Genomic DNA, 21,724 nt, shown 5'->3' on the forward strand with positions numbered 1-21,724 from the left:
AAATAATCCTGCAGTGGGACTATTTTTATCTCTGCTCTGTATGTCAACAGAGGAAGATGAGATGAAATAAACTGTTCAAGGAAGCTTTACCCTTAATAGATACGTTCATATTAGACATCATCAATCTATCTTTAGAAACAGGCTATGTACCACAGGCCTATAAGGTAGCTGTAATTAAACCACTACTTAAAAAACCCTGTCTTGACCCAGGTGTTTTAGCCAATTACAGACCAATATCTAATCTCCCCTTTATTTCTAAAATAACTGAAAAAGTAGTCGCAAAACAATTATGTGATCACCTTCATAGGAATAATTTGTATGAAGACTTTCAGTCAGGATTTAGAGTTCATCATAGTACAGAAACAGCACTGGTAAAAGTCACCAACGATCTTCTCATGGCCTCAGATACTGGACTCATCTCTATACTTGTTCTGTTAGATCTTAGTGCTGCATTTGATACCATTGATCATAACATTTTTTTACAGAGACTGGAACATGAAATTGGAATTACAGGAACTGCACTAGGTTTTACTTTTAAACTCAGACAAAACTGAAGTTATAGTATTTGGGCCCAAAAATCTCAGAGACATGATGTCCAACCATATTGTTACTCTAGATGGCAGAAGTCTGGCCTCCAGTACGACTGAAAGGAACCTTGGAGTTATTTTTGATCAGGATTTGTCCTTTAACTCACATATAAAACAAATCTCTAGAACAGCCTTCTTCCACCTACGGAACATTGCCACAATTCGGAGCATCCTGTCTCAAAGTGATGCCGAAAAAATGGGCTATGCATTTGTTACCTCTAGGTTGAACTACTGTAATTCCCTACTTTCAGGATGCCCCAGTAACTAAAGAGCCTGCAATTAATCCAAAATGCTGCAGCAAGAGTGCTGACTGGAACTAGCAAGAGAGATCATATTTCACCTTCACTAGCTTCTCTCCATTGGCTTCCCATTAAATGTAGAATAGAATTTAAAACCCTGCTTCTTACATATAAAGCTCTGAATGGTCAGGCTCCATCATATATAGAAGACCTCATAGCACCATATCATCCCAGTAGACCACTTCGCTCTCAGAATGCAGGCCTACTTGTGGTTCCCAGAATTTCCAAAGGTAGAATGGGAGGTAGAGCCTTTAGCTATCAAGCTCCTCTCCTGTGGAACCAGCTCCCAGTTCAGATTCAGGAAGCAGACACCCTCTCTACTTTTAAGTCTCGGCTTAAAACCTTCCTCTTTAATAAAGCATATAGTTAGTTATAGTTATGCTGCTATAGGCTTAGACTGCTGGGGGACCCAACCCCCAATGCACTGAGCTCCTTTCCTCCTTTTGACCCTCTCTCCTCTCCTCTCACTTCACAATTGTCACCACTGTATGACATTAACTCTGTGTGTTTTCTCCTGTAGTTGTCTTTGTCCTTCTCTGTCCCCCTCTCTCTGTCCCTTTCTGCAGGTGTCCCCGGCTTTGAAGCTGTGTGTCTTCCAGTGTGCAGCTACTGGTCCTATCAACCTGCCCGATTTTTTGTTGTTGCTTTTGTTGCTCTTTTTTTTTCCTCTCCACTTTCCACTCACCCCAACCGGTCAAGGCAGATGGTCGTCCACCCTGAGCCTGGTTCTGCTGGAGGTTTCTTCCGTTAAAGGGAGTTTTTCCTCTCCACTGTTGCCTAGGGCTTGTTCAAGGGGGAATTGTTGGGTTCTCTATATACATCTTTATAATCTTGACTTTATTCTGTAAAGTGCCCTGAGAAAACTTTGTTGTAAATTGGCGCTATATAAATAAAATGGAATTTAATGATCTTTTGTAATTTTGTTGAATTGATCTAAAAATCAACCTTTTCTCAAATGTCCCCCCCCACTTGTCCTCCTCCTCCTTTTCTTTATCTGCTCCTCACCCTGTTGTTTTGTCTCCACAGTCACTGTATCCATCAGATTCTAGACAGTGTGTCTTACACCCACCAACATGACATAGTTCACAGGGACCTCAAGGTGTGTGTGTGTGAGAGTGTGTGTTGCATTCCCCTGCACCTTCTCAACATGTGTTGCTCTTTACATGCTTGTCTAATCGTCCAGTTTCTGCCTGAGATTTAAAAACAACTTGCCTGTGCCTGCTGTCTCCGTCTGTCTTTCCGTAGCTTCCTGAGAGTTCGCCTGTCTTCAGGTTTTGCTTTGTTACTGTTGTTGCACTATTGATGGTTGATGATTGATGGTCTGAACTAGAATTTTTGAAGGACATGAGAGCGAGTGTGTGAGTAGCATGGGAGAGAATGTGAAAGTTCAGTGAAGTAACAGAAGAGCAGCGTCTACTTCAGATGATTGGAGACCTGCTAAATCTTTTCTTTAGAGGCAGTGTTGCTGCCGCTCTTGAATAAATTACTGAGGAAAATGTGCAGGTTAGACACAGTGTTTCCCACATGGAGCTGCAGCTCACTCCTACACTGTCTGACTAATGTTTGGTTTGTTCTCAAAAAACAAAGTGGAGAAAATCACGCTGAAGCAAAAGAAAAGGTGGGAAAACAGAACCTGAGCTCAAAAAAGAGGGTTCAGACACTATGGAATAATGAGGATTTTACCTCAACTCATTCTAGAAGAAAAACAGTGTAGTACTTGTATCTGTACTAGTTATCGACAAGGACATTTGATTACTGAGTACTTGTACTAACTCACAAGGTCTTTTCTCATGTAGATTTGTGGGGCAGGTTCTGCATGATGTGATCACCTAGAATTAAAAGTGTGAAATGCTCTGTTTTCATGAAGGATGCTGAACCATTTCCATTGGTAAATGTGTCCTTTCTTGTCCTAACAACCCTGGTAGATGTTATTAGTCTGTTTCTTTAGCTTTACTGTGGCAGAGCTAATGGTTTTTGTTTTTCTCGAGGCTTTAGGGCAGAGACACATCAAAGACAGACTTGGCAGACAATGTGGCACTTAAACACACCATCATAAGTCTCCACACCAGCCGGTAGTGTTAGTCGGTACTCATCGTCCAAAAAGGAACATAGAAGACCATCTGAGCAAAGGGGGTACATGCTGTATGCTCTTATTGGAGTGGTCCGTGCACTGAGAGTCCTGACAAGAATAGAAATACATGTGTGTGCTTGCTCAGAGAGAACGTTACTCTACTATTTACGTGTGTGTGAGAGATGTTGCTGCCTCTGCATGGATGCTGAGGGCTGATCGTGTTCAGACTAACCTGCTCCCCCTGCTGTTTGCATGCAGTCATTGCATCCAGCAGATCCTGGAGGCTGTGCTCCACTGCCATCAGATGGGGGTGGTACACAGAGACCTGAAGGTGAGTAACCTGCAGGGGTGTGTGTCTGTATCTATGTCTGTGTGTGCGTCTGTGAGTGGGAGAGATTAAAAGTTGTATTTGTCTGCATCTGACTGTTGAACTAGATTCTGATGTCTGGTAAGTGCAGTGACTGTATTTACTGCATGAGCAGAAGTTTGTACACGTCTGTGGGCTTCACCTGTCAATGTGTGCATGTATGTGTGTGTGTGTGTGTGTGTTTGCCTCTGCATTTGTTTTAGAATAATGTCTGTGCATGCATTTCACTGCAGATACACTATTTGTTTAATTAGTGTTTGTTTCAATGCTTTGAACCTAATGAATCACAGATGTGAAAAAGCTTCTGGCAAAGAAAGAAGCACTAAATCAGCCTTTATTTACCACAAAGTACTGTAGCATCTCCCCTTGTTCCACACAGAACTGTACTTTCAGAGCTGAGCCCCTTTCTAAGTCTCCTCTAACTTCAGCCAGCAGAGGGGGACATGATGACTCTCCTGCAGCTGGAGCTCAACAGGCAGCTGTTTCTGCAGCGCTGTGGTGGAATCACACTAGCTGGTGGCACATCTCACTTCCTATCAGCATGAACTGGGTGCTCACTGTGTGTATCATGGTCTGTGGCTGTTTGTCAGATCGCTGTTACATCAGCGTCTGAGCAGCTTAAACTCAACTGTTGCAAAAAAGACAAGCTGTGTTTGGTCGTTCTTAAGTAAACAAATGGCAAAAAAATGCTTATACACCACATATTTTTATGTCCCATCTGTCTGTCTCAGCCTCTGAGTGAAGCCTGGATTAGAATATGTAGGAGTGTTGCTATGAATGTGTGTTCGCTGCATCCGTTGCTATTCTTTCTCTGACCACAAATGGATGCAGAAGCACCAGAAATAGTCACAGAATAACCACGAAAGGAGGCAAAATGATCCCAAAGTACTAAAAATGCTGTGGCATCACCAGAAATAGACACAAAAAGAACAATGGCAAATGATCAGGCACAAGTAAAATCACTGAAAGGGCCAGAAAAGACAACAAAGGAGACTAAGAGGTGGTGTCTCTATCACTCTGGATGTCTTACTGCTGTGTAGGACAGGTGGGATAGAATATGTGGACTTTCACATTTCAGCTTTTTATTTGTATCATTTGATATTAAATTACATAAAGTTGTTTGTTTGGTATTTACTTCTTACACCCAGTAATAATCATGTTTGTGGCTACAGGCAAACTCAACAAACTGAATCGGCTTCACTAGTTTCTAGCTTTTTACTTGACAAACTGCAGAAATCGCTCATCGTGGATTTTGAAGGTGTAATGAGACGAGTTTAAAACAGCAGTGTTACTGACCTGACTGTGTGTTTGTATTGCAGCCCGAAAACCTGCTGCTGGCCAGCAAGTGCAAGAACGCAGCGGTGAAGCTGGCCGACTTTGGACTCGCTATCGAGGTTCAAGGAGACCAACAGGCTTGGTTCGGTATGTTACACATGCACGCACACACACACACAAACACACACACACACACACGAGTTCGTGCACTCAGCTCCTTCCCAGGGACAGAACCAACCCACTGGTTCAGATATGTAGATGACACTTGGTTGAAGATCAAGATCTAGAAGGTTCAGGCTTTCACAGGCCACATAAATGCAGTTGACATCAACATTACGTTCACCAGAGAGGACACCAGGGACAACAGACTGGCCTTCTTGGACTCTGCAGTGAAAGTTGGGACTTGTCACAACCTACAAATAGAAATCTACAGGAAAACCACACACACAATTTGACTCCCACCACCCACTGCAACACAAAGGGACAAAAGCATCTTCAGGAAACACCACATATATGTTCACCAGAAAACCCACTAACACACTGAGACAAAGACTTGTCCACCTGAAAGACCAAACACCTAAACACAAGAAGAGCACCGTAGTGTTTGAAGTCCAGTTCAGTGGAGACTGCTCAGAGCTGGAGAAGCAACACCTGGGGACCAGAACCAGCAGTGGACCTACACCTAACCCACCTTAACGAGCCTATTCAGGCCAGGGTGGAACAAAGGCTACTCTGAGGATAGAACTGGGTTCCCCAGCCACTTTATTCACACCGAAGAAGCTGCTTAGATAAGAAGCAAACGATTCTACCCAAGAAGAAAGAAGTCCAGCGGACATGATTCAATCTTTGCTAAAATTTGTAAATGTATATTTAGTTGCTTCCAGGGAAAAACACTTCTGGTGTGTTGATGCTGTTTGCAGATTGATGAACAACTTCATCAAATTGATGAAGTTGTTTTGAAAATGTTCTTGTGCCTCCTGGATTTGCAGTGACCTGAGCTCTCAGAGTCTCCGTAATTATTATCCTTCACGAAAGAAACTGATACCGAAACTCATTGCGTGTTGAGCATCTTGCAGGATGCCATAATCGCAGCTTTGTAAAGGTGAATTTTAATGAATTTAACTAAACTTTAAAAGCAGTAATATTTACCTCCAAAGAGAATCTACAATAACAGCTGCCTGTACGTCTGGTTGTGTTGCCTGACAGTTTCTAGCTGCAAGGATTTTTGCTTCCTCTTCCTCTAATGTTAGACTCTGCTTCTCTTCTTCTGAACAGTTTCCAAATCTTTTAAAATTCTGGTGCATAATTAGACCTGTTCATGTGACAACCCGTCCACGCACTGCTGTCCTGGACTTCTCAGCTTAATTTGTGCAGTAAGAATCTCGTACTTAGTTTGGACCAGAGCCAAAATGAAAATCTATTATAAAGGAACGTTATTAAGTTAAAAGCTTTGACTGCATTTTCCTGATGCAGTTTTCTAATTTCTCTTTTGTTGAATTTGAAATGACTCCAGATTTAGCCTCAGAAATAAAAACACAGTCTGTCACAGTTGTGCTCAGTCAGCTGGTCATGCCTGGTGCCCCCCGCTCAGCCCCTCCTAGTTCTGTTGTTCTACTTTCCCTCCAGTCTGCTCCACCCAGCTGCATATCAGGCTCGGAATAAAGAAGCACTTTTATTGCTCATCTTGTGGAAACACTCGCTCGCTCTCTGTCGCTGCCTGTTTGGACGAACTGGTAACTGAATGTTCTGCCCTTAAACAGCACTTTTCTACCTGTGTGTATTCAAAGCGCTTTACACTGCATCTCTTCACACACTCACACACACACTCACAGCTGGCCAACGCTCACTGGGAGCAACTGCGTTGGAGTTCAGTGTCTTACTCAAGGACACTTCGACATGTAACCGGAGGAGCCGGGAGATCGAACCTACAACTGTGAGATTGGTGGAAGCCACAGTCGCTCACGACTATCCAACCACAGTGAAGCTGACTCTCAGTCATTCTTATTTCTTAGAGGCTCAGTTGAATCACCTGTTTGATAAAGTCTCTGTTGCCCTGTACTCTGTCCTGCTGCCTAAGTTTCCTCCCCATCTTTCCTGCCACTCGCACCTGTGAGCTGTTGCCATTCATATCATCATCCACCTGCTCTGCATCTGTTTTAATCTCATTGTGCCATTTAAAAGCATTTCATTGCTTCTTACTCAGATTGTGGTCTTGTGTGTAATAATACTTCATTGTTAATAATTCTGTCATTCTTTTTTCACTGACTACAAATGACATTACCACATTAAACAAACGAGGGGCTGGATGCCTGCAACACACTCAAAAGTCTGGAGAGAGGTAACCTAAGACTGAAACGCTTGGAAATGATGACAGTAACACTGTTCTGAATGATTGTAAGAGGAGCAAGTGAATTAGTAACAGGTGAGAGGATCATGGTTAAATCTTGTGTGTGACCTTCAAACCCTGAGAAACCATCACACCCACCACGATGAAGGGTCTGCTATGAAGGGGAGCATCCAACAACGAAAATACCTGCAAAGCTGCAACATTTAAAACTATAAAGAAAAAGGTTTTACATGACTTTCCTCACCAAAGCTGACTCTCTTAAAGGAACCTGGACCCTGATTGGTGTCTGTCTGTGTTTGCATGTGTAGGTTTTGCAGGAACCCCCGGCTACCTGTCCCCAGAGGTGCTGAGGAAGGAGGCGTATGGCAAACCTGTAGACATCTGGGCCTGTGGTAAGCTCTTTGTTACTCACTGCCGCCTCCTCTCTCGCCTTCCTGGCACTCAGACAAAAGCTGTGTTTGTGTGTGTAGGTGTGATCCTCTACATCCTTTTGGTTGGCTACCCTCCGTTCTGGGATGAGGACCAGCACAAACTCTACCAGCAGATCAAAGCGGGAGCGTACGACGTGAGCCTGCCTCCCATCATTCCTCCCACTTTAACCCCAATACTCTGGCTCATGTGTTTTGATGTGTCTGGGTTTGTATGTGCTTTAGTTTCCCTCCCCAGAGTGGGACACAGTGACTCCCGAGGCTAAAAATCTGATCAACCAGATGCTGACTATCAACCCGGCCAAAAGAATCACTGCCCAGGAGGCTCTGAAGCACCCGTGGGTCTGCGTAAGTACACATACAGCAGGGGCTGAAAGTCTGAGACCAGCTCAAATATCACAGACTTTCTACACGAACCTGAAAACAATCAGGAAGTTTCAACATAGACAAACGTTCTGATTCTGAAACATTGACCCCTTTGCACAGATCTTCTTGAGGTTTCTCCAGTGAAACTCATGTTCAGATGTCGCGTTCAGCTGCTAAACAAGGTCGATCACGAGCTTCAGTGCTGCGTGAAGCTGTGTTTCACCGTCAACACTTCATCTCTCAATCCTCTAACAGCAAGTTTGTGAACATCTGTGCAAAGCTGCCGAAATATCATCATCTCCATCTGTTTCCACACACGTGATGGCCGATATCTGTTGCTGCTGGGTCGGCTTATCCTCCAGCAACATTTTTAGTTACATCAGGTTCTCATCATTTTTATTTGGTGTGTTATTTGCATAGTTAAAAATAATAATTCATTTTACATTATATACGTAATATTAGTTATACTTCAAAAACTAAACTTGTAAAAATAATACAAACATGACAAAAGCAAAAAAAAAAAAATATTCTTGAATGACGAAAGAGGAGAAGCCCAAAAAACCATGTCTCTGGTTCCCTCGAAGGAATGTTTTTGAGATTTTTGTGTTGAAATGTGGGTTAGTGGAGTGTAAAAAATCTGATAAACAGAAAGTTTGCGACACTTCAGCAACATAATCATCACATCTAAAAACCACTTTGATGATTTTTTTTAAGCTTTAATAAAATCACCAGAAGTAAAACGCTGTTAGTTTAATTTAGCTGCTCATTTGTAAGCGAGACACAAAGCTCAGCTGGGACTTTTCGGTCTCCTTGAATTATTCCACATTTTGTCACATTACAACCACAAACATAAATGTATTTTATTAGGATTTTTTGAAAAAAACAAAAATCCAAAAATATTTTGTAAACCATTGATTATTTTCCTTTGACTTCTTAATTATGGATCACTTTGTGTTGGTCTATCACATAAAATCCCATGGGATCACATGGGAGAGTAAAATGTCTTGTTTCGGTCATTTTACCAAAAACCCAAAGACTTTCAGACGAGGGAACCAGAGATGCACAGATGTTGATTTGCAGGTTGTAGAACTCCTTCCTAAGAAGCTCCGCTGGTTCAATAATCAGTCAGCAGAGTATATAAAGCAGAGCTGGGCTTGTCAGGATGCTGTCAGTTGGTTTGGCCTGCAGGGTTTTTGCCAAAGATGTCGTCACCTCACGAGCCTCAACAGTCAGCACGTTTCATTGGAGCGTGTGCGACAGCTCCTGCCCACATAATGCTGTCGCTGCTGAGGTTTTATTTTCAGCATCTCTGTCTCCATCTCCCCACAGCAACGCTCCACAGTGGCCTCCATGATGCACAGACAGGAGACCGTCGAGTGCCTGAAGAAGTTCAACGCCAGGAGGAAACTCAAGGTGTGAACAGTTTCCCTCCTCTGCAGAATCTGCATGTTCTCCACAACATCCATCTGCAGGATCCTAGTTTCACTTCTGACTGTCTCCACAAACACGAACCAGTAAACACGTTCTCGCTGACTTTATGTTGAAGCACCTCACGTCTTTATTCAGAAATGAAACGATCAACAGTGGAGCAAATGCAGATGGAGATGTAAAATCCACGTCTCCCTCTTTAGTGTTCAACCTAACATACAAGTCCTCATATGCTCTTTGTTTGTCCTTTGCCACCTCTACCTTCACCTTACGCTGTATCTCCCTGTACTCCTGTCTACTCTCTTCAGTCCTCTCAGTGTCCCACTTCTTCTTAGCTGGCTTAGCTTAGTTTTGTGTCATTATTTTGTTCTGGTCCACTGTGTCATCGTGTTACTGTAGCTTGTATCTGTTTTTCTTCCTTTGCTAAATTTCTGTTCCTTTTGAAGTTTTGGTCCGTTTTCTTTGTGAATAGAAATATCATGAGATAACTTTGTGACGGCTTTCAGTGTTTCCCCAACTCCTTAGGCCCCCTGGGCATGTTTTTGTTCAGTGATTTCGGATGATTCAGGATGTAACGTCGCGTTAGTTTGACAGAACAGTAGTCGCATTATCCCGATGTTATGATGCTGCCTTTACACCAAAGTGATGAAAATAATTCGAAAGTGCTCTTTTAAAATTTTCTCCGATGGACGACTGTGTGTTTCCCCGAACAGGGCGCCATTTTGACCACCATGCTCGTCTCCAGGAACTTCTCTGGTGAGTGCTGCTTGAAGCAAAGACCCAGAGAACATCTCAGTGCCCTGACAGGGAGCGGAGGGGACGACAGGATGACATCCCATCTGTCTGCTGCCATCTCCTCACACACACACACACACACTGGAACACACAGCAGGTTGATGGGCGGCAGTGTTAGAGCGAGCAGGAAACACAGCAGAGACATTTACTTGGTTTTTTGCCTTCTTCATCACCATCTCAACAGTGAAACGTGTCAAATTCCTGAAACATTTGCCTCTAACTGGCTCATTGTGACACATAATTGTAGTAACACAGCATCTTTTCTGCATTTGTGGATTTAATGATCTCAATAAGTACGACAGCACAATCCCATCTGCTCTTAGGGTCAAATATCTGCACGTATTCTCACTTTTCACTGCTTTATTTTGACAAAGCAGACTGGTTAGAATATACCACGGTGTCTATAAGTGTAGCTGCTACTCTCCCACCACCTCCTCCTGACTCCTCTGTGTATGTTTCAGTGGGCCGGCAGACCACAGCCCCCGCTGCTGTCAGCGCTGTGGCAGGAACCACTGCCGGCATCGTGGAACAAGGTAAACTCTGGATCTGAGCTGCACCGTTCACACATGTTAACATCTCCTCTCTTAGAACGTCACGTCCTCGTCTCTCGCTGACCTGATGATTAAAATCTCTCACTGTCCCTTTGTCCCTCATCTGGATTTAATCTCTCTTCCTTAATCTTTTCTCTCTCTTCCATCCTCCTCTAATGCTTCTCAAATGTTTGCCAAGGTAAGCGGCCTCACCTGTCACCTGGGAGCTCGGAGTTTTCTGATTCTGATGTCTTTGCTTGTCTGGAGCTTCTCTGCACTGTGGTGAAGTAGGGGAGATGTTGCATGCAGTTTGCTGTGTGTGCAGTTTCTCAGAGAACAGGAGGTTTTTCACTTTTGGTGCCAGTTGGAGGTTGCATTCTTAGCTGAGCAGAACTTTTAGTTTTGCTGCTGTTCCTGCTTCCAAAGGGCATTTAAGCACCAAAACACTTGCTTTGTGGCTAAAGCGCGGTTTAGTTTCTCTCCATCAACAAACTCTGTAGTAATCCAGCCTACTCTAACCCATAATCACATACCTGCATCTCCATTCCGCTCTCTGATGCCTTCCCTCCTAATCCTCCCTCGATCTGTGCCTGTTCGTGCATCTGTGTCAGAGTGTTTTGGATTATTTGGAGAATTAGTCAGACTTTCCTTTTTTCTCCCTCATGCCTGATGCCCTCTGCTTATCTAATGCTTTGGGCAATGGATCAAGGTCAGGGTGGTGCCAGTTGGATGGAGATTTTTTTCGTGCTTATTCGTTGGCTTTAATGTCTTTTTACGGGATGGACGAAGGGAGGGAGGGATGGGATTTTCTTTCTTTAAGGGTGGAGGAGATGTAGGGAGATGAGCGTAGTCATTCTGTGTGTGTGCATGCACGTTCCTCCTTTTGTGCTTTGATGAGCAGCAGCAGATTTACTTTAGCCAGCGCATGCATGCATCAGCGTGCAGCTGCGGCTGTGAGCAGATTTGGACAAGTCATCTGAAGGTGTATGATGTGTACTCTTCCCTCTGAGGGTGTGTCGTTCTGCCTCTCTGCAGCAGCCAAGAGTCTCCTCAACAAGAAGGCTGATGTCAAGGTAAGCGAGTCTGTCTCCTCTCCCCTCTCTGTCTTGTCCCTGTCCTTCTGCTGCGTGGACGCCCGCTGCCTTCACAGCTACTCTTACTATGTGCTGATTTCGTGTTTCGGTGTACAAGGGGACTTAAATGCTGCAGTGTTCACTTTGATTTCAGGGTGTTGTTTCCTTTTAAAAGCATTCCCTGCCCTTCACTTTCATTTTTAACTGACAAAAATGATGTAGTGAACAGTGTGGATGCCAAAAAGTAGCTTCTATAATCGCAGTTCGACCTGTGTATTACTGAGTATTGTCTTACCCACTTCAGCGGAACCAGGTACCACAGTTAACACCCATCACTGTAGAAACACACAGTAAGTAGCACAAACACTGGTCCCATTTCAGAGTTAACCCACTTTTTTAAGTGCAGCACACAAATACTACTACTACTACTACTAATGCTAAAACTGTACCAGTAACAGTAACAGTAACAACATGAGCAAAGAGAAAAGATGACAATGCTAAAGTTGAAATACACTAATATACACTTTTACTTAAAATTATTTAATATGATTTTTTATTTTTTGCTTTTTACAAGCAAACTACAAAACACCTTACTACTGTAAGTGTGTGTGTACTTTTGTATTATAGGGCAACTAAGCTAGTTTTCATCCTGTGTCCTGCCATTGTCGTTTGGGGAACACGTGCAAATGAAGGCTATTAAACTACTTCTTTCCTTTTCTGTATAAAAATATCGGCTTCTGGCTGAGAAACTTTCCAAATTTCCAACAGACACCACACAAATAAGCTGAGATGCACAAACGAGTTGCTAGAGCAGTCGTCCACAAACCACAGGGTCAGGGGATGAAGTTCCAGTCCTCCTGGCTACACGCTGAAGTGGGCAAGACACTGAACCCCCCAGTTGTCCCTAGTGTCTGCTACTTGCTGGTAAATGGCTGTGGATAAAAGCATCTACTCAATGACAAATTGTAATCGCAAAGAGAATGTTGACAGTCATACAATAAAAACAATCCTTTTTTTTGCCTTTGAACAATGATCCTTTATTTTGAAGGTTACATTCTCTCACTTCCTGAGCAGCTGTGTCGCCTCCTCTCTCCTTCACCCCAGTTTGCATCACTCCACTGCAGATGATTTTTACCCCGACAATGTCCTTGTACTGAGGTGAAGCTCATTGAAGTTTTGTTGTCTTCAGCTCTGTCCTCTTCTCCTCTTTCTGTTAGTGGCACCGTGTCCGGCTCCGTGCACAGAACAGAATAGAATATAGTTCTGGTACTGATACAGTAACTGTTACATAATCCAAATAAATACCAAGAACAACAACAACAAGCACTGCCCAGAACACACAACCCAAACCTTAAAATCCACTCATACCGGCCCGAGGATGATTTAGGTACATGTTCATGTGTTTATGTAGTGCGTTCGTGCATGAGTCGTGTGTAAACTCCTGTGAAATATCATCTCACAGGATGGTGTTGGTTTTATCTTCAGTAATATTTTTTATTAACAACATGCAAACGTCCTGCATGTGTGAGTTTTCCTCCTGTACAAAGTTCTGTTTCCTTCAAATAACATGCACATGATTTTGTTCCCACAGTTTAACAACTTGTGTGCAATGAGACACACATGTTTATTTATAAGATTATAACTAGCACACAAGAACATAAGAGACAGATCTTTTTTTTATGCATAATGCTTTGAACTTGTTTGCACAACATGAAAATGTCCATGGACAAAACAAGATGAAGCACAAGATAAAATGTTAAATAAAACGTCATTATTCTGGACATTTTGGAGCTGAAGGTGTAAGTCACGCATCCTAAGCATCCGTCTTTTCTCTGCCACACACTCCTTCATTAACAACCTCCTCCTCATCCTCTGCACACAACCCCTCCCCTGTGTCTTCAGTTGGCCGATGCTAATCTGAGATTATTTCCCAACCAGATGATTAATCTATCATTACATAATGACGGCTTCTCCTCTGATGCACCCTGACATCACACAAACTACAGGGACTAGCAAAAGTATTCACACCCCTTGAAAGTTTCCACATTTTGTCATATTATGAATGTAGACCAACACACAGTGGTACATTATTGTGAAGCAAAAGGAAAATGACTTTCAAAATGTTTTACAAATAAATATCTGAAAAGTGTTAACTGCTTTCAGGGGTCGCCACAGCAGAACATGTTCCGCACGTTGATTTGGCCCCTTTTACTCTGATACCACTTTTACCAAGTAAAATCCAGTGGAACCAACTGCCTTCAGAAGTCACCCAAGTGATTTAATCTCAGTACAAATCCAGCTGTTCTGTGAAGCCGTCAGAGGTTTGTTAGAGAACATTAGTGATCAAACAGCATCATGAAGTCCATGGAACACATCAGACAGGTCAGGGATAAGGTTGTGGAGAACTTTAACGCAGGGTTAGGTTATAAAAAATAAATAATCCCAAGCTTTGAACATCTCATGGAGCACTGTACAATCTAGCATCGGAAAATGGAAAGAGTTTGGCACAACTGCAAACCAACCAAGACGTGGCCGTTCACCTAAACTGACAGGCCGGACAAGGAGAGCATCAATCAGAGAGAAGAAAGCCAGAAGAAGTCTCGTTTGGAAGAAGTTGCTCTGGTCAGATGAGACCAAAATTTAACTTTTTGGCCTAAATGCAAAATGCTATGTGTAGCTGAAACCTAACACTGCACATCACCCTGAACACACCATCCCCACCGTGAAACAAGGTGGTGGCAGCATCATGTGGCTGGGATGCTTTTCTTCAGCAGGGACAGTGAAGCTGGTCAGAGTTGTTGGGAAGATGAATGGAGCCAAATACAAGACAATCTTAGAAGAAAACCTGTTAGAGTCTCCAAAAGACTTGAGACTTAGGAGGAGGTTCACCTTCCAGCAGGACAAACACCATAAACATACAACCAGAGCTCCAATGGAACGGTTTAGATCAAAGCATATCCATGTGTTAGAATGACCCAGTCAAAGTCCAGACCTGAATCCAACTGAGAATCTGTGGTAAGACTTGAAAACTGCTGTTCACAGACGCTCTCCATCCAATCTGACTGAGCTCGAGCTGTTTTGCAAAGAAGAATGAGGAAATGTTTCACTCTGTAGATGTGGAAAGCTGGTAGAGACAAACCCCAAAAGACGCAGCAGAAGGTGGTTTTACAAAGTATTGACTCAGGGGGCTGAATACAAATGCACGCAACACTTTACCAGATATTTATTGATAAAAACATTTTGAAAACCATTTATCATTTTACTTTCACTTCACAAACATGAACCACTGTGTGTTGCTGTATCACATAAAATCCCAATAACATACATTTACATTTGTGTTTGGGACGTGACACAATCTGGAAATGTTCTCGAATACTTTTGCAAGGCTCTGTATTTCAGTATTTCTCTGAACAGGTCATACAGTTAATGACACAGATTTACAAAAATCAGAAACTCAACCTCAGAGTCTAAAAACAAAGAGATAAGTGGACTGAGATAAGTCCGGGAACTGGGTGAGCAGGCCAGAGAATTAACAGGAAAATCAATGAATGTCTGGTAACAGTGAAGCCTGTTAGCACATCAGACCAACTGTCAGAGTGAATGACAGGTACTGACCTGCACAGTGAGGAGACAAACTACAAACTGAATCCACATGTGTGAACGAGAGCAGGGACAAAAAAGGGCCTTAATATAAAAAAAATAAAAAAATAAAAAACCTCTCCTCTACTGCAGAGACATATTTCAGAAGCTTGGATCATAGATTTTAATGAAACTGTTTGACTGAACAAAGTCACAGTAGGAACTGACTCATTCAGACATCTACAGCCACTTTCTGCTAGTTTAAGTGACTGAGGCATCGCTTCGTGTAACGATCTCTTCTTTCCCCCAGCAGCTCCACTCTGCACGTGCACGATCTCAGGAGGTGGATTAGAAGCCTGGTTACATGCACACGCGGACACTGACACTGACTGTAGCTCCCACTGTGGCCTGTTAGAAAGCAGCTGCTACAGCCATTAGAAAACAGCCCTTCCTGTCAATATCCCACCACAGGAGAGCAGGATACATATCTCAGTAAATATCATTGAAGAGGAGATGATTCAGTGCTTTAATGTTTGCTCTTTGCTTCTGATGCTGGTGTAATGCCACAGATGGAGACACCTCCATTAGCTTTACTGCTTTCCCCTCAGAGGATGTAGGAAGCTTTCGGTAAGATGTCCGACTGCATTAGATATGTGGAGCATCATATTCATCATTCAGAAGCAGAAAAAAATGGTCAAAAAATGATAATGATATATGTAAATTAAATTAGTCCTACTTAACTTTGCTGTTGGGTATGTTTGCTTTTAGTGCAAACTCAACATTTCCTGCCTGTCATCTCACCCTTTCATGCATTTTTTCATGTGCAAAAATACATTTCAATATGTTTAAAGATTACGTTTATTCTTCAAAATCACTAAGATCATTGTATTTATTTTAATTTAAAAGTTAGACAGACAAACACTCACCGGGAGCAAACATGTTGGGGTTCAGTGTCTTGCTCGAGGGCACGATAGTCGAGCAGTTGGGGATTGAACCAACGACCCTGAAACACCTGCTCTACCTCCTGAGCCACAGCCACCCCTTTCACTTTTACGACTTTTTTGTAATATTATACTACTTGTGGAGTAAATGCAAATACATACTTGTAAGTACAAGTGTGGGAATCAAAAGGAACTTGATCTGTGTTTACACCGTACGTATATTTGTACTTTTTACACAGTTAATTAATACATCAGTGTATTTGTGGACTAAGTTGGAGGCTGTAATGTGACGTTGTTGAACGTCACAGCAAATAACTGAAGCTGATTATTAATGACTGTTGGACAGGTTTCTTCTTTCCACAATGACAGTGAGTCCATGTGGAAAGAAGAAATTATGGGAATAAATCTGCATCTGTAGTATTTATACTCAAGTAAAGCGTCTGAGTTCGTCGTCCACTAAATGCAGAGGAGCAGAAACAGCCCTCTCCACTGAAAGTGGCCCCCAAAACTCCAAAATGTCATCGAAGGTCAACTGTGAGCCCATTTCTCTCGCTCTTCTGCTCTTTTTCATCTTCAACTCATAAAAACCAGGATTTTATTGCATTTTGTTCCAACGCAGTTGTTGTTAGGGAGCCGAGCAGAAAGTACAGTTAACTCGTTTTTGAGCTGGAAGCATTTGTGAGTTGTGCATGTTGTCGTCGAAGCAGCTGAGTCGTTGGTTACTTCTGTGTGAGTCTTTATAAAACATCTTGTGTGTATGTTTAGCATGTTGTTTGTAAGTGTGTGTGTGTGTGTGTGTGTGTGTGTAGCCTCATAGTGTTACTAAACTCGTCTAACTTTGCTGAAATGATGCAGTTGCATCAGAAGTTGCTGATGTCTGTTGGAATAGCACATGTAGTTGACAAAATGGATGTGATGCCTGCTTCTTTAGATGCGACAGATGTTGCAGGAGAGGTGCACAGCTGTCACTGCTTTAATTCGCCATCTGACAAACGACTTCCAGTGAAAAGGAAAAAACGCTCAGAGCAGAATGTCCAAGCTGCGACTGGACTCGCTTTGCATCCTGCTGCAGATTTATGGAAATGATGAATTGTTTGAAAGCTGTTTGACAGCTTCACCTGCTGTCATGGTGCACGGATGAGGAGAAGACGGAATCCATGCACCTTGTGAGCAACGTGTGGCCTTCATCAGGTTCCACCGCCCTGAAAAAGGCCACAATGTCGATGCACGTTGATCTAATAATAAAGTTGTTCAACAATCTGCAAGTGTCGCTGACAGTTTGATCTTTCCATATTGTCACAGTCAGAAATGAGGAGTGTGTTGGTTCTCACTGCTATTTTTACCTGTATTACAGTAAACAGCCACTTTACAACCAGCACGTGGCTCCAGTCCCTCTGTTTTTGTCCAGCACTAACAGCACTTTGTGTTTCCTGCACAGCCCCAGACAAACAGCACCAGAAACAGCACAGTCACCAGTCCCAAAGGCAACATCCCCTCAGCTGCACTGGTACGCAGCTCCATCCGTCCGTCCACCTGTCCACCTGTCCATCTGTCTGTCCGAGATGCTGGCAGAAAGCTGTGTGTGTTTGGACAATGCATCATAGTGATTTGTGTATTTTTGTTTCTTTGACATTCTGAGTCTCTCTAGTAAGTTACATTTAAAGGTTAAGTTGTATAAGTGTTAAAACTCTTCGTTGGATGTAAAGATTTTCTACAAACTTTGAGCAAATCAACAAATGAAAAGATTAATTAAACAGTTAAATCTATTGCTCTGTGAATATCAGGTGTTAGTTCATCAAACAAAGCCTCAGGTGAACAAATCTGTTTTGGTAGTAAACTGTCTCTCCAGTGCAGCTCATCGCTGGTCGGTGGAAAGTTGTGATTTTATACCCACTTGATTCTTTTTAATGTCAGATCAAATTTGGAAAATGCGTTCGCACAAAACAGTGGCGGTGGATTGTGACCCCCCATCACTTACTGCATTCTGACATCCATCCATCCATTATCTGTAACCACTTATCCAAACTGTGGGCTCCACCCTGAACAGGTCTCCAGTCTGTCTCAGGGCCAACACAGAGAGACACACACAGACAGACAACCATTCACACTCAGATTCCAACCTACAGGCAGTTTAGACTCACCAGTTAACCTAACATGCACATCTTTAGGCTGCGGGAGGAAACCGGGGGAAACCCACACAAGCACAGGGAGAACATGCAAACTCCATGCAGAGAGTCTGCAGTCAGCCAGGATTCGAACGCACAACTTTCTAGCTGTTGCAGAGCCAACCACTGCACCACTGTGCTGCCCACTTATTCTGACAAAGGCTTTATAAATACATCTTTTAGTGGCCAGATTGAACATGAAGCTGCTGTGAACCTTTACTTTGCACCACTCTCGTGTTTGTTCAGAACCAGAGCCAGCAGACATTTAGCAAAGCTCAGCACAAAGTTCACTGCAGTGCTCAATGAAACACAACTTGTTTTTACGTTTCAGTTTGTGCACAGACTAAACCAACCAGTGGACAGAGCCAGGCTTGATGCTAAGCTAAACGCTAACAAACATACATGAGTGGGTACAGTGTTCTGGTCTGACTCAATGGCAAACAGACAGACAATTTATTAAAATAAAAGTTTCACAGTTTGGCCTTGAAACAGATCTGGTATTTTTATGGGATTGTTTCTTAACAAGAAACTGCAAAAAATCGGCAGACATGTCCTTAAAATGATTTCTCCACCCATCTCCTCTTTTCTCCTGCTTCTTCTGTCTCTCCTTCTCCATCCTTCCTCCAGGAGCCTCAGACTACTGTTATCCATAATCCAGTAGATGGGATCAAGGTACATCCTCCCCTTCCTCCATCTATCTCCCAAATTCTTTGTCTCTTGTTTTCATTTGACACCCTCGTCTTCACTCTGTGTGGGTCTCAGCTGTATTTGGACAATTATTTTGCAGCGTTTGTGAATTTAGCTGAAAGTCTCTGTGTGCATCCACTTGTATTTTAATGCATGATGTAGACGGACTGCGAGTGAGTCGTGCCGTTGTCCTCTACTGCCCCTGTGTGTTCAGACACGTGGAGCTGAGGTGTCCTGCAGAGATTAACCCCCACTCCCCTGCTCAGGCTGTGTGTAACAGTGGCTAAGTGTCCCGTCTGTGTCCGTCTATTGTGAGAAAGCTCAGTCTGTGGACGGGCTTGTGCCACAGTGCTGCTGAGTCACACGTACAGCTGCTGTCTTCTGCATATTTGGCAAAATTGTGGTGTTGAGACTGAGTCATGGTGTAGATTTGATGCCAGAAATCTGAGTGTGTGTCTGTGTGTGTGTGTGTGTGTGTGTGTGAGTGAATCAGCTCTCAATGGTTTTTAATGATAATGAACATTTCCTGTCTGTGCTCTCTGCAGGAATCATCTGACAGCAGCAACACCACCATTGAGGATGAAGATGTAAAAGGTTGGTGTAATACTAAAAACCTACAGACCCACTTCACACATTTCCCCCAAAGACTTCTGCCACTTTCCCAGTTCAGTAAAGGGAAGTGGAGTTTGTTTAGATTTAGTTCCATCTCAAATTAAACAGAAGGAGGAGGGAGAGACAGTCACAGAGAGAGAGAGAGAGGAAGGAGACAATCAGAGCGAGCTAAGAGGACACTGTAAATCTTATCTAAAGAGCCGGGACAAGAATAGCACGAGGAGTTCAGATGGCCTCACTCGCTTGCAAACAGCAGACTTGATAAATGAAAGATGGAGGTAGAGAGCAACAAGAGAGCTAGAGGAGCTGGACGTCACTTTTTTAGTTTTGGAAATGGGAAACGTGGAGCTGAGGATTATCTGAGTTCCCATGGAAACGACACAGCAGTAATTGCATGGCTGTAGTTTTTGTATGTGCAGTGATGACTAACAATGAGTAACATGCTCCTAGGTGAGTCTGACCTCAGTGAGTTTCTGAGTGTCTAGTTGCTGAGTTCTGTGCATTAAAGCATCGGTGGCTTCACGAAGATGGCGAAGAGTCACATGGGATGAAGTCACATTGTTCTCAGTGCATTTTGTGTTTTCTCTGCAGCTCGCAAACAGGAGATCATTAAGATCACAGAGCAGCTTATCGAGGCCGTCAACAATGGAGACTTCGAGGCCTATGCGTGAGTCCACCACCACAGAATTTCCCCAGCTGTAGGACATGTTTAAACTCTGCCTCGGCCCAAGAGAAGCAATAATCTGAGTGACACATATGTGTTTTGGCTTCGTATTAAAAGATTAAACAGTGATCATTGTTTCATTCACTCACAGAGGGAGGTAAAGTCTTTCCACAGTGATGGAAGGACAGTCCCACATAGGACAGGGAGGGGGGGGCTGTCCATCCACGATAAAAGACTCACTGTAGCCAACATATTGCAATAGTACTGCAGACCAACACTGAGACACTGAGCCCAGATTATGATCAATCCAGAAATGTGAAACATGAAATCAAGAGAGTGAAATTTGAGATGGAACGTAAAAATACAATTGTAAAAACAAAAAAGAAAAGAGAATCAACATTAAACATTTAATTAAACTTGCTAACACTAGCTTAAGTTGCACATTTAAGTCTCAAAATGTCTCACTTGGCCTCATTTTCACAGCTTTATTCATGTTGTTTGTCCCATGTCACCTAGAATCCCACAGTGACCTGAAAAGTGATTTACTCCTGTCCAGTAGAAAGAGACCTGGGGTGAAGCAAGTGTGCGGGTCATTAGCCAATTCAAATAAATGAGAAGATAAAACTTACTAATTAAGCAGAAACAGTAGCTCTTCTCTGTCCAACTTTGCTGAAAAGCTTTTAGAAGTAAATATCTCTGCACTGCTGCCAATGCAATTATGAATTGGTAAGATATGAAATAAGGAAAACTGACCCTGAAAATGTGCTTTCCTTACTTAGTCACTTTTGTTTTTTCTTGTTCAACTTGTTTCCTGGTGGAAAGGATTTGTAGTTATTTGCCATATGTCAAAAAAGGCATTTTGTTCTTTCTAACTTTCCAATCTTGTTTAAAAAATGTAAATAATGCATTAAAATGTTTCACTACACATGTGTCAGTTTTAACAGTGTCCTAACTGAATCCTGCATGTGTTTACAGCAAGATCTGTGACCCTTGTCTGACCTCGTTTGAGCCTGAGGGGCTGGGGAATCTGGTGGAGGGAATGGACTTCCACAGGTTTTACTTTGACAATCGTAAGACGACAGTTTAAGCCACTGTTAGTGCTCTTATCGATTAACTTGCTGCTAAATTTAAAGCTGGATCATTCTGTCTCCCATCAGTCCTCTCCAAGAACAGCAAACCCATCCACACCACCATCCTCAACCCTCATGTGCATATAATCGGAGATGACGCCGCCTGCATCGCCTACATCCGGCTCACGCAGTTCGTTGACGGGCAGGGTCGCCCACGCTCCAGCCAATCAGAAGAGACCAGGGTATGGCACCGCAGGGACAGCCGGTGGCAAAATGTCCACTTCCACTGCTCAGGAGCTCCTGCTGCTCTGCTGCAGGGATGAGGTACCCAACTCAACAACAGCATCACTCCAAATATCAGTTTTCCACATGATACTTTGTGCAGCACATAATCTACCTTCCCTATATCAAAATATCTCTCTGCTTCTACCTGAAAAACT

The 21,724-nt window shown here is 43.0% G+C and overlaps 1 protein-coding gene across 9 annotated transcripts in view; it reads left to right on the forward strand.

The window, feature by feature from the left end:
- LOC137103800 (calcium/calmodulin-dependent protein kinase type II subunit beta) overlaps nucleotides 1-21,724 on the forward strand; it is a 41,516-nt gene that overhangs the window by 15,554 nt on the left and 4,238 nt on the right. For 2 of the 9 annotated variants that reach the window (XR_010911601.1, XM_067484482.1), the window contains exons 6-19: nucleotides 3,216-3,288; nucleotides 4,644-4,746; nucleotides 7,255-7,511; nucleotides 7,600-7,722; nucleotides 9,070-9,153; nucleotides 9,882-9,924; nucleotides 10,425-10,496; nucleotides 11,529-11,566; nucleotides 17,525-17,593; nucleotides 18,879-18,923; nucleotides 19,484-19,532; nucleotides 20,142-20,217; nucleotides 21,190-21,284; nucleotides 21,372-21,608. Coding sequence is in view for 8 of the 9 variants with exons in the window: in XM_067484482.1 (XP_067340583.1) it covers nucleotides 3,216-3,288; nucleotides 4,644-4,746; nucleotides 7,255-7,511; nucleotides 7,600-7,722; nucleotides 9,070-9,153; nucleotides 9,882-9,924; nucleotides 10,425-10,496; nucleotides 11,529-11,566; nucleotides 17,525-17,593; nucleotides 18,879-18,923; nucleotides 19,484-19,532; nucleotides 20,142-20,217; nucleotides 21,190-21,284; nucleotides 21,372-21,607 (1,363 nt within the window). In the remaining variant the exon portion in view is untranslated. Of the gene's footprint in view, nucleotides 1-1,912; nucleotides 1,986-3,215; nucleotides 3,289-4,643; nucleotides 4,747-7,254; nucleotides 7,512-7,599; nucleotides 7,723-9,069; nucleotides 9,154-9,881; nucleotides 9,925-10,424; nucleotides 10,497-11,528; nucleotides 11,567-17,524; nucleotides 17,594-18,878; nucleotides 18,924-19,483; nucleotides 19,533-20,141; nucleotides 20,218-21,189; nucleotides 21,285-21,371; nucleotides 21,609-21,724 lie in introns of all 9 variants that reach the window. The other 7 variants (XM_067484484.1, XM_067484483.1, XM_067484485.1 and 4 more) reach the window with 7 other exon arrangements.

The sequence above is a fragment of the Channa argus genome, chromosome 18 (assembly GCF_033026475.1).
Source record: "Channa argus isolate prfri chromosome 18, Channa argus male v1.0, whole genome shotgun sequence".
NCBI classification, from domain to species: domain Eukaryota; kingdom Metazoa; phylum Chordata; class Actinopteri; order Anabantiformes; family Channidae; genus Channa; species Channa argus.